We start from the raw sequence: 12,024 nt of genomic DNA, 5'->3' as shown, positions 1-12,024 counted from the left end.
CTGACAGTTCCACAGAGCGCATCCCCGCTCTCTTCCCCAGCAAGGCCCTGCTTCAGGGCCGGCAGAGGGGCAGGAGCAGAATGCTGGCCCTCGGGGAGCACCCCCACCACCTGGCCTCTTTTGCAGAAAGTACCCAAGACATCCTGCCATGTCTAAGTCAGGAGACCTTTCAAGAGGCACTTTGGGTGTGTGCCCATGGGGTATCTTTCTGCAAAGGACTCTGAAGCCCCCTTCTTAGTCTCAGTGGAGCCTGAGAAGCTCTGCCCCCCCATTTGGGCTTTGTTTTGCAAACAAGGAAACTGAGGCTCAGGAGGGACATCCTTGGTCGTGGCTGCAGAGCTGAAAAGGTTCTGGAAGGGATCAGAACACTTGTCCCCAGGCCCTTGGGGGGGGGCACTTTGTGTGAGGTAGAGATGAGGCAGCTTCAGGCTGGTCAGAGGTCAGGGGTAGGCTTTGTCCTTCACTGAGGGAAACAGGCCCAGAGAGGGCTCTGACTTGCCCAAGGCCACACAGCCACAAGCAGGCCTTTCACCTGCTACACCGAAGAAGGGGTACCCTCAGCTTGGCTGGCAGTAGGCAGGCAGGACAGCAGGGTCTCTCCAAGGAGAGGGAAGGTTTTCCTTCTGCTCCCCTTTCAAACTCTTACCTTTGGGCAAGACCCAGGAGCAGTCATGGGGAGAGTGGGGAGGAGCTCTTGGGCACCTTGGGGGATGATTTGAGGAAGTCCCCAAGGGCTCCTCCCAGTCCTTGGGGGTTGCAGGGGAAACTCAGCGCTCAGGACTTGCTCCAAGCAGAGAGGGAGGAGCTGGGCCTTTCCTTCCCCCTCCGCCCTCCCCTGCCCCCGCCCCTGTGGCAGGCTGTGGAGGCTGGGGCTCGCTAGACGCCCCAGGAGGAGGCGGTGCCCTTGGCTCTGGGCCCGCCGGTGCAGTGCAGCAGGGCTGGACCTCAGGGGCGGGGAGTGCCTGGTTATAAGAAGCGGCCAGGGCACCGAGGCAATGAGCTATCGGCTCAGCTCCTCTCGGCAACCGGACTCGGGCAACAGGCGCGCTCCCTGCTCCAGTCCAGCCTGGTGCTCCGCCGCCGCTATGGTTGCTGTGCCCACTGCCTGGTGCTCCGTCGTTCTGGCCCTGCTTGTGGCCCTGCACGAAGGTGAGCCATCTGGCCTCGCCTGCTGCAGCAGCCCCCTGGTCTGTTCAGCGGTGTCTTCCCCCGGGGACCGCGGTGCCCCACAAGCCAGCTGGGGGCCTACAGGGCGGGAGCCCAGTGGCAGCGGCAGAGGGCTCTGCGAGGACAGAGGTGCTGCCGGTGCAGGGGAGCCACTGGCCCTTTCCACGGGGCTGCTGAGGCGTCCCCAGGCTGGTCTGGAGCTCCTGAGCAGTGAGAGTACCAACTTCCTCGATTATGCAAGAGGAGGAGCCTGGCAGGTCCCCCTATGCTGAGCGTCCTGACCCGCATCTCCACCTCTCTCTCCCTCCTGTGCGTGCAGGCAAGGGCCAGGCCGCTGCCACCCAAGAGCAGCCAGTGCCCACGCCCCGTGCCCGAGGCTCCCACCTGCGGCCTCGACGTTGCTCCTGCAGCTCCTGGCTTGACAAGGAGTGCGTCTACTTCTGCCACCTGGACATCATCTGGGTGAACACTCCTGGGTGAGCTACCATGGGGATTCAGGCAATGCTGCTAGGAGTGGGGGCAGAGGGCAGGGGGCTGCTGGCATGCTGGGGAACCTCAGGCACAATATAGCTCTCTCCCTGGGCCTCCAGGTGGGAGCACCGGGCTAATACCACTAGTCAGCATTTATTGTTTCAACGCACACATGGAGGCTGCCTGAGCAATACAGAGGGCTGTCTCCTGAGAATTCTCCCAACAGCCTGGTACAAAGGCGTTGGCTCCATTTCCCAGATCAGGGTACTGAGGCTCAGAGAGGTCAGGTGCCTTCTGCAAGGTCACACAGGAAGGAGTAAGTGGTAGGTAGAAGCTCCATCCGAGGTCGGGTGGATGCCAGAGCTCACACCCACTCTGCCATGCTACCTCAGCACGGTCTTCTAAGAAGAATATAATTCATGACAGCGCCCATGTCTCGGCTGTGCCAGGCCCTATGCCAAGCACGGCTCATGTATGATCATCTCATGAACCCTCCATCCTCCCCTGAGGCAGGTACTGCTGTTGTCCCCAAATGACAGATGAGATACCTGCCCTTTGTCACCTGGTGGAGCCAGGGAGGGGGCCTGCGCTGTCTGTTCTGTCTGCACCCGCACTGCCTCCGGGCCGCTGCATACTTCAGGTTGAAGTTTCTGTGTGCATTTGTGTTTTTTCCCATCCCCAAATTGCAAAAGACAAGAGAAGCCCAGCACGTAAGCGTGTGTGGAGCTAATCCGCATCCAAACACTCACTCAGGGTGGGAACCCTGCCAGTCCCTGCCTGTCGGGTCTACCTGGAGTCATTACAACTCCAACCACACCAGTTAAAATTAGCTCTGGCACCTGAAGGTGCTGGTCCAACCGGCCACGGGGCCTCTGCCCTGCCCTTGGCCCACCTTGGCTAGACTCTGATCTGAAATCAATCCTACCAGAGCTCACACACATGCACACACGCATGCACAGGCACCTTCACCGTTTTTAAGTCAAAGCTCCAAGATATAAATGTCAGCCCTCTAGGCAAGTGGGGACCAGGCGGGGGCAGCTTAGCTGGGAGCTTGTGTGTTTACTCTGTGAGACGGTATTTCCTCCCTCCTCCAGGGCAAGTTGTGGGGACAGCCTGGTTCCATCAGCTCAAGTTCCTGTCTGGGAGGGGATGGAGCTGGGAGGACTTCACAGGGGTTGGGGTGAGGTGGGAGCAGAGGCTCAGAGAGGGGAAGGGCCTAGGGTCTTGTCCAGGGCTTCCTGGCACCTAGTCAGGAACCTGTAGTGGGACTTCTTGAGATCAGCGGCTGGTCACCTTTTGCTGCCACCCTGGTGGGGCCATCCCAGTGTGCAGTGTGGACAGTCCCTGCGTGCCAACAGTAGTGATTGATCTAGTCCTCTCCCTCTCCTCTCTCTCTCCCTCTTTTCCTCTCTCTCTCCACTCCACATCACTACCTTGCTGGCTGCCGGCCCACAGACAGACAGCTCCTTACGGCCTGGGAAACCCGCCAAGACGCCGGCGCCGCTCTCTGCCAGGGCGCTGTGAATGCTCCAGTGCCAGGGACCCTGCCTGTGCCACCTTCTGCCACCAAAGGCCCTGGTAAGTGGGCACCCAGCCTGCAGGGGCCAGGGTGGCTGCCAGCCTGGACCTGCCCTGGAAAGCAGGACATCTGGGAGGCCAGCAGAAGAGCAAAGGAAAGAATGGGAAGAGGGGGAGCAGGACCCTAGGGGCCCACAGGCACTGTCCCCTCCCACGGAGAACCAGCCACCCCTGAGTCCTTCCCACTGCCCAGCTCTGGGGGCTTCTCAGAGCACCGTGTCTCCCTCTCAGGCAGGAGGGGTTCTCCCCAGGTCACAGCTGAGGCACCCCAGGCCCAAAAAGGGGGCAGGGCCTGCCCTGTCAGTCCACACCGCAGGGCAGAAGGAGAGCTGGGCTTCCGCCCTGGTCTATCTGACCAAGTTCCCAGGGCTTTCAAGTCAGGCCTGCGGCTCAGGGGACTTGGGAGCTTTCTCACTGGAGGAGTAACATCTGGACCTGGGAGGCCACAGCACCACTTCAGGGTCATCATAGAGTTGCTGGGGGGCCTCTCCCAGTCTCTTAACCCTTCGGGCCTCAGTTTCCCCACCTGTAAAACAGTGGGAAACTTTGTTCTTTCCCTCCTCCACCTGGAGCATTTGGGGAAAGCAGAAACTGGCCTTGCCATACCAGCCCCCATCCCCACAATCGTTTATGAGAAAATTTCTCCTCTGAGACTCGAGCTGTGGCTCCACCCCTGCCTCAGTTTCCCCTACAAAGGGCCACATCAGCAGCAGGTGGCCAGGTTCTGAGTAGGCCAGCCACCCAATTGCCTCTTTCTGAAGCTAAGAACACATTCCTGGTAGCTTCATTTTCCCCACCCCGCCTGGGAAAGGAAGGGAGCCAGGTGCACAGGGGTGGAAATGGATCTGTTCCTGAGGGCAGGTGGGGGTTGGGTGGGGGCTGGTCTGGTCTTGCAGCCAGGTGGCCTTGGGGTCCTGGACAGCCCCTCACTTGGACTCTAATGCTGTTCATTCAGGGCTGACACCATGGCAATTCCAGGCACTGGGTGCCCTGCAGACATGTTCCAAGTTGGCAAGACATGGACCACTGCTGAAGAGCTCCTCCAGCAGCTGAGGTGAGGGGCACCTGCGCTGATTGTGTGCCTCCTTTATGTGTTGCACACACCCTCACATTTCTGTTGTTCTCTATAAGAGGCAGGACTGTGTCCCCAGTGGGCAGTTAAGAGAACCGAGGCTCAGAGAGGTGAAGGTACTTTTCTAAGGTCACACAGCAGTCTGACATCTGGCTGACTCCAGAGCCTGTGCTTTTAACCATTATGCTCTTTGTTACCACCAGACCTAGAAGTAGACTTTTTAGAGGATTTAATGGTTCTTGACTCTGGAAGAAACACAGGTATTCAATCAGGCTGTGTCAGAATCAAGCATCTCCCATATGCTGGGGCCAGAGGGGCCAACTTCCCAGCCTGCTCCCTCCGCCTACCCAAGACTGGATCCCCTTTGTGGTGAATGCAGCATGGCTCAGCTCAAGGGTTGGCATGCAGGACGTACCCATGAATGTTTGTCCAACCAAACTGACTTGAGAACAGAAACCCCATAGCTGGCCATGCAGTGGTGTGGCTAAAGGGCAGCTTCTAAGCCACAACTGCCTCACTTGAACCCAAGCCCTGCCACAAACAAGCTTTGTGAACTCGGGCTTGTCACTTTACTTCTCTGTGCTTTAAGTTCCTATTTTGAAACAAGGACAACAATGCTATGCACATCGTGGGGTTGTTATGAGGTCCCATGATTTGACATAATGAAGCACCTCAAGTAGAGCCCAGCCCCCAGTGGGAGCTCTCGAGGTGTTAGCCATTCCTACCTCTATCCCGAAGGGCTCCTCGGAATCAGCCAGCTTGGCTCCTCATGGGCTTCCGTCTTGGCAGGGAGACAGAGACGTAGGAGAAAAGGCAGGGTGGTGAGATGGGCAGGACCTGGCATAGCCTCAGGAACTTCCTTAGGATGAAAAATATCAGGATGAGACCTTGCAAGTGCATGGCACGTGGGCAGATGGCTCACTTAGCTAGTCTGCACTCCTTACAACAGTTCAGGGCTGTTTTTATCTTACAGACCCAGAAAGGGGCTCAGAGAGGTTGAGACACTTGCCCAAGGTCCCACAGCTGGAACTGAAGCCAGCCTCCTCACTTCCAGGCTAGAACACTTTGAGCTAGGACAAAGCTGCCTGAATGACCCAAGTCCCTGCGAGGGCCTCAGCTAGGTTCAAAGGGCAGCCAAGACCCATATTTGTGTGGACCCACAAAAGCTGGAACTTGAAAAATGGGAATTGTAGTAGGTGGAGTTTGGGTGAGGGGAAGGTGAACAGCCTGGAAGGAGGGACATGAGCAAAGGCGTGGAAGTGGGAAGGCAGGTCCCGGGAAATAAACACTGGGTTGTTCTTGGCCATCCAGTCATTCCAGCAGCATCTGATGTGGAACATCAGCTTTGTTTAAGCCCCTGTGGGCAAAGAAGCTTCTAGGCCTGGTCTGGCCTGTCCTTGTTGGGTGGACCTTGTTTTCAGGGTCAGTGGCCACCTTCTGACCCCAGGGCAGCTATGATTAAGGGGTGTCATCCTTATTACTGCTGCCTGTCACAGGGAATTCTTGGGCAGTCCATATCTCCTAAGATGCTAAATTGCCCCTTCTTGATTCCAGGGATATTTCTTCTGCCAAGATCCACTTTGCTAGGCGACAGCAGGAGGCAACGAGGGAGACCAGGCCTACACACTCCAGGAGGAAGAAGAGATAGTGTTGGGAGCCGGAGAAACTCTGGGAAGAAAGTCTGTGTGGGGATGGGAGAGGGGCGGCCCAGGGCAGGGAAACTCTCCCCCTATTTCCTGGACCAGGAAAACCCACCTGCTCAGGTTGGCACAAGCTCTGGCCTCCTCGCCCTAGTGAGGGAGCCTCCCTCAAGGCAGCTCCAAGACGTCACACTACCCAGGAAAGCCTTCAGCTCCCAGGCTGCAGAGCAGCCGCCCGCCCCGGCTCTGGTCCCACATCCTTGAACTAACCTGGAGTCCACATCCTGAGAGGGGTCCTGCCTGTTGGTTACAAACCATGAGTGACACGCAGTGATGGACGCTCACACCTAAGCCAGCCCTGAAGGCTGGATGGGTCTGCCCAATGGCTGGTGTCCTGGAGACCCTCATCTGTCCCCTCCAGCTCTCCCTGCCCCAGAGTCCTTGTACCCTCATACCCTCGGGACACTCCTGGTGAGAAGGGCCTATTCTGCTTCACCTGTCTGTATATAACTTATTCGCTCTAAGAACTTTGAGAATTCCAATTATTTATTGTAATGTATTTTTTTAGACTCAATTATTTGCCTACCAGTTTGTGTTTGTAATAAACAGTGAAATGGTACTCTGGTGTTTCGTCTTGGCTGAGGCAGGGGTGGGAGGCACCTCTTGTGAAGGGGCCACTTGGAAGTTAGGGGACACAGGAAGGGAGAGGGAAGGGCCTTGGACAGGGGGGCAGAGCCCTGGGTTCCACTCCTTGTGCCCTTGCTGGGCACTTCTGGCTGCTAATCCACCCTCTCTGGGCTTTTGCCTATCATGTGCCTGGACCGCCATTTGTGGCTTTAACATCCAGGATTCCAGGACTTATGTCCTCCTCAGACCAGGAACTGATGGCTAGACTTTTCCCAAGAGCAGTTTTGGCAGGAGCCAAGGCCCGCTTCTGCTCTGGCTGCCCTGTGCTTCCAGGGGCTGCTGGGATGCCCAGAGCAAATCTACCCAGTGCAGGCTGCAGCCGGATGGATACCAAGGCTATGGGCAGTCCTAGCGGCCAGTGACAGGTGCTGTGGTAGAACCATGGCCTGGCCCTGGCCTTATCTCTCACCTGGGGCCTTAGGTGGGGTCCTACTAGAGACGGGTCAACCAAAGAAGCCTAAGGCTGTAAGACTGGGTTGGCCCAAGAAGCAACCCACCTGAGTCCCAGAGACAACCAGCAATTAGGGCCACCCCTGCTCACCGCCACCTGGACCCACAGCCAAATCCCTCTGTGAGCAGGCTGTTCCCTTTCCTCCCAGCTGGGCTATGCTAGAAGTGGCAGGTTGTGGCCTGAGTCGGCAATTGAAAAATAATTATTTATCTACTGCTCTAATCCTGCCTTGTCCATGAAGCCATCCCTGACCACCTAATGGAAGAATAACATATTGACACATACTGAACCCCTACTGTATACTGGCACTTTACCCAGAGTAACTCATTTCATCCTCACAGCAACCCTATGACATAGGTCCTTTTATGATTCCCATTTTACAGATGAGGAAACTGATGCACAGAGAAGGCAGCTGACTTGCCTAAGGTCACACAGCAAGTAAGTGGTGCCATAAGAATTTGAACTCAGAGTCTGTAGTACAAATGCATGTATGTATCTAACAAATATTTCCTGATTGAATTCACAGATCAGCACTGCATGTGACCTTGAATGAATCTCTCTTTCCAAGCCTCAGTTTGTTTGTTTTTAATCTTTAAAATGGGAAACAATAGTCCCTACCTTGCAGAGCTGATGTGAACACCAAATGGGTACGTTCTGGTGTTGGGCTCAGCCGCGGGCCTGATAAGAGGCAGAGAGGCTGCTTGCCAGGCCATCAGTCACTGCCCAGGCACAGAGTTAATGGGCCTGAGAGGAGACAGGCCTGGGTGGGCTGGCTCGGTGCACAGGAATGGTCGGAGAAAGTCTCCTAGACAAAGGTTACTCCTACAGCTTCAAAAGAGGAGTTAGACTAAAATAAATAGAAAGAAAAGTCAGAAGGGAACTCCAGATAGAGGGAGAGGAAGGGTGAAGGTATGGCAGTCAGAGTGACAAAGGAGGCTCCCATGGAGGACCCCATGTGGGGTGAGCATGGTGATGGGGGAGGGAGGTGTGTGGCAGCATGACTGAGGCCAGAGAGGCCTTGAGGACTTTCTCTTGTGGGCCATGCGAAGCCGCGGAAGGTCTGTGAGCACAGGGGACTTGGTCAACTGGGTTTCGGAAATATGTCACCAGGGGCTTACATGGGGCAGGAGTGCCTGAGGGGACAGGAGGCTGGGAAGCAAGTTCATGACCAGCCCTTAGGTGTCCACGGTTTGTTCTGGACAGTGAGGGTTGTTGCAATGGGGCCAGCCCAGTCACATCCTACCACAGCCCCGGGGGCCAGAACACAGCTCTCAAATCTCAGCCGAGCCTGATGCCAGGGGGAGCCTCGCTGCCCGACAGCCCAGCAGCCCATTCAGAACAACCTGCCCCCATGGGAAGCCCAACACAGCAGCCAGCAGCCAGGAGGGCAGCTGAGTGGGGCAACGCCAGGGCGGCAGGTGCAATGGAAGCCTGGCAGAGGGTGTGTCGGAGACCCAGGGAAGCCTTCACTGCTCTTGGCACAGGCCCCAGTGGCTCTGGCCAGAGTTCATAGATCAGTAACCCAAATGACTAAGTGACAGAGATGATTAAAGGGAGGAGAAGAGGCCCAGGAAGCAGGTAAAAGCAAGGTAACAGTGCAGTCCCTGGAAGTGGGGACCTCTGCAGGGGCCCTCCACTGTAGGGGTTCCCACTCTGCTCTTCCTTCACACATGAAGTTTGCAGGGCCGAGGGGCCATGTGCACGCAAGGTTTGCACCTGCTTCTAGACCATATCCCAGGGAGCTAGGCCTGGAAGTGTGGGAAGGTGGGCAGAGTTTGGAAGAAAGAGAAAATTTGTGAGAAGCAGCTGTCAAGTGGAATGGAACCCTGGGAAGAAAGGTGTCAACATTTTAGGAGGCATATCTGGACTTCATGGGACAAAGTCTCCCTTTTTCCTAAATTTCCTATAAATACTTAACAGGTTTTATTAAGGATTTTTAAGTTAAATTGGTGTTCCTCTTGATGGAAACACCAGGCAAAGACAGGCCAGAAGAGGGCACAAGAATGACCTTGATGAACTGGGGTTCTGCGCACAGATGGAAGCTGAGGCAGAGGGGAGTTCGGTCCCATGTCCTGGGTTACCAGGCCTGATACTGCAGCTGGGCCCTTTCCTTCCCTGGTGGCCTCTACCCCAACCCCCTCACTCAGGAAAGAACCTCAAGGAATTATGAATTTCTTGTAAAAATGCTGGACTTTCACTTTAGAAAAGTCATTTCCCCACTAGGTCAATAAATCATTAGAATATGGCCATCTATCCATTCAACAGTTAGGAATAATCATCTTTCTGGAGATGCTCGTGAGCAAGACAGACACAGCCCCTGCCGCCACAGGTCAAGACGGGATCCATTCAAGAAAATAGTGTTCAATATTAAGACTAAAACAATAGCAAACAGCCCTGGCTGGTATGGCTCAGTGGAATGAGAACCTGCCTGCAAACCAAAGGGTCATCAGTTCAATTCCCATCCAGGCACATGCCTGGATTGCAGGCCAGGTTTCCAGTTGAGGATGCGTGAGAGGCAACCATACATTGATGGTTCTCTCCCTCTCTTTCTCCCTCCTTTTCTCTCTCTCTAAAAATAAATAAATAGAAATCTTTTCTAAAAAAGCTGTAGCTAACATTTATGAGCACTCACTAAATGCTTTCTGTGTGTGAATCCCTTAGTTCCTCACAGCAACCTCCCACCGCAGGTTCTACCATTACTATTCCTATTTTAGAGAGGAGGTAACTAGAGATTAACTTGCTCAAAGTCACAAAGCTAGTATGTTGCTGAGGTGGGATTTAAGCCTCAGACTCTATATCATGAAGCTGTTCTGTCCCTCTGATAGGGTACATCCATCCTGTAATAGAGCTCCTGGGGTGGGGGAGCCCAGGGCGGCTTCCTGAAGGAGGTGGCAGCTAGGCCAAGCTCGAGGGAACCAGTCAAGTGAAGGAGGAGGGTGAACATGAGTGTTCCTGGCAAAGGGAACAGCAGAGGTGAAGGGAGCTGTTCTCAGCCCCTTTCAGGGAGCAAAAGAAGGAAGGGGCAGGGAGAAGGCTGGAGGAGGGCAGGCGGGAATGGGCAGTGCCCTCCTGAGCACCAGATCAAGGATGAGCACTTGACGTGGGGGAGGAGGTACAGCAGAAAGATTCATGTCAGCTGCCACCCCCAGCACAGCCTCTGACAGTGAATCCCAGGGGAATATTACCAAGTGCCCTCCGTTGGTGCATCATGTCTTTGAAGCAGACCACACTGACTACCCTCGGGGGTCTCACAGGCTGGCAGAAAAGACAGACAGGGCAAAATGAAGGGACAAGAAGTGGAGCACGTTATGGGCTGCTCTTCAGTGGGTGGGGGTGAAAGGGGAGGGAGGGTTTGGGTGTAGGGAGGGTTTGTACATGCTGGGATGGGGAAAATGCTATCACAGCTGGGGAACGGTGTGAGGCATTTCTGGCCAGATCATGGAAGTATCCAGGGAGAGGCAGCCGGCCTGATGGGCAGGGACCAGGTCAGGAATTGCATCTGATGCCAGGAATTTGAGCTTGAGTGATGGAGAGCCAGTGAAGGCCGCAGCAGGGGAGAGCCGGGACAGGAACTGGCCTGGGGCTGCTGGCTTATCGTTGTCCCCTCCACAGCCAGCCAGTGCTTCCAGCTCAGGAGGGCCCTCCCAACCCCTTTCAGGGGGAGCAGTGTGGGCCTCACCTCGCCTGCCAGGGACCTGAGCCAAGAGCCCTCAGCAGCTCGGAAGGGGGCCGTGTGCAGGCCCGCCGGGGCCCTGGAAGAGGAATGTGGCCTAATTAATTCTCTGGAGCTCAGGGGCCTCGCCTCGTGGGAGCAGCTGCCAGGACAGGCCTGCCAGGATGCCACCGGCCCAGACTGTCGATCACTCCGTGCTGAAGACAGTGAGGGGGACAGCAGGAGGGAGCAGAGAAACCGGGGCTCAGGGGCCAGCCCCTTGCCTCCAGGCATGCATGTGTCCTCCGGCCCCTTCACAGCTGATGATACAATAATAGTAATAGTAATAGCCCACAGGCCTCGAGGGCTTCCAGTGTGCCAGGCTCTGTGCTAAAAGCATGTTGTATTCACTTACCTAATTGCTAGAGGGACCACCGACCAAGGTGGGTATGATTCTAATCTCCATTCTGCTGACAAGGAAACTGAGGCTCAGAGAGGTGACCTTTCCTGTCCAGAAAGCACAGCAGGGCAGCTGGGATTTGGACCCAGGCAGTCTGGGCCCCGAGAGCATGTTGTCGTAACCACCACGCTGGACTGGCTCAGCAGGGGAAATCAAGGTCCCAGGAAGGTGGGATGTCTTTCTCAAGAACAGGAGACTAAAAAATGGGCTCAGGATCTGGAAAGGAGTCAGGACCTGCAGGAGGAAAGGCCACACCCCTCAGCTCGGCTTGAATTGCCTCTTCCCAAGGTTTCCCTCCAGACTCTTTCTTCCCTGGACCTCAGGTCTCATACTCCAGGCAGGTGGAGCTAGAGGAAGTGATCCTGCTCCTTGGGGTCTCCGCCTATGCCCTGTCCCAGAGGCGTGGTAACAGCTGGGTGGTCAACTCTCAGAGACTCCTCCAGACCCTATTTCCCCTCCACAGGGGGATGCAGAGGATAAGGGAGGCTCAGAGTGGTGCAGAGACTGGCTGGACCAGGGTCCTACAGCTAGAAAGTGGCAGATTCAGGACGGGGACCCAGAGTGTCTGGCAGCCAACCCTTCCCTGACAGCAGACCGGGGCTGTGCAGCCACAGCACATTCCCTCTTTGGGCCTCGGTTTCCTCATCTACCATGAAGGAATGAGAGGAACAACCCAGGTTCATTAATAAAAACCCACACCAAGTCCTGGCCAGTGTGGCTCAGGTGGCTGGGCATTGTTCCACAAAATGAAGGTTCGCCGGTTCAATTCCCAGTCAGGGCACATGCCTGGGTTGCAGGTCTGGTCCCCAGTCAGGGGCATGTGTGAGAGGCAACCAATCAATATTT

The 12,024-nt window shown here is 55.7% G+C and overlaps 1 protein-coding gene across 2 annotated transcripts; it reads left to right on the top strand.

Moving 5' to 3' along the window:
• Positions 1 to 1,010: 1,010 nt before the first annotated feature.
• Positions 1,011 to 6,511, top strand: EDN2 (endothelin 2). Of its 2 annotated transcripts, XM_090271576.1 has the most exons (5): positions 1,011 to 1,149; positions 1,487 to 1,643; positions 3,094 to 3,216; positions 4,172 to 4,270; positions 5,843 to 6,511. In XM_090271576.1, exons 1-5 carry the CDS (start codon positions 1,086 to 1,088, stop codon positions 5,934 to 5,936), a joined length of 537 nt encoding a protein of 178 aa, XP_090127702.1. In that variant the 5' UTR covers positions 1,011 to 1,085; the 3' UTR covers positions 5,937 to 6,511. The 2 variants fall into 2 exon arrangements, with proteins under 2 accessions (XP_090127702.1, XP_090127701.1); XM_090271575.1 differs by lacking the exon at positions 1,011 to 1,149 and having other exon boundaries at positions 1,156 to 1,643.
• Positions 6,512 to 12,024: the final 5,513 nt, after the last annotated feature.

Source organism: Furipterus horrens, unplaced genomic scaffold (assembly GCF_987537825.1).
Source record: "Furipterus horrens unplaced genomic scaffold, mFurHor1.1.pri manual_scaffold_3, whole genome shotgun sequence".
NCBI classification, from domain to species: Eukaryota; Metazoa; Chordata; class Mammalia; order Chiroptera; family Furipteridae; genus Furipterus; species Furipterus horrens.
This window is presented reverse-complemented; position numbering and strand designations above follow the sequence as displayed.

Coding starts and splice junctions, on each gene's coding strand:
- EDN2 (XM_090271575.1), top strand. CDS start 1,402: ATGCAAGAGGAGGAGCCTGGCAGGTCCCCCTATGCTGAGCGTCCTGAC. Junction 3,217..4,171: donor TTCTGCCACCAAAGGCCCTG/GTAAGTGGGCAC, acceptor CTGTTCATTCAG/GGCTGACACCATGGCAATTC. Junction 4,271..5,842: donor GAGCTCCTCCAGCAGCTGAG/GTGAGGGGCACC, acceptor TCTTGATTCCAG/GGATATTTCTTCTGCCAAGA.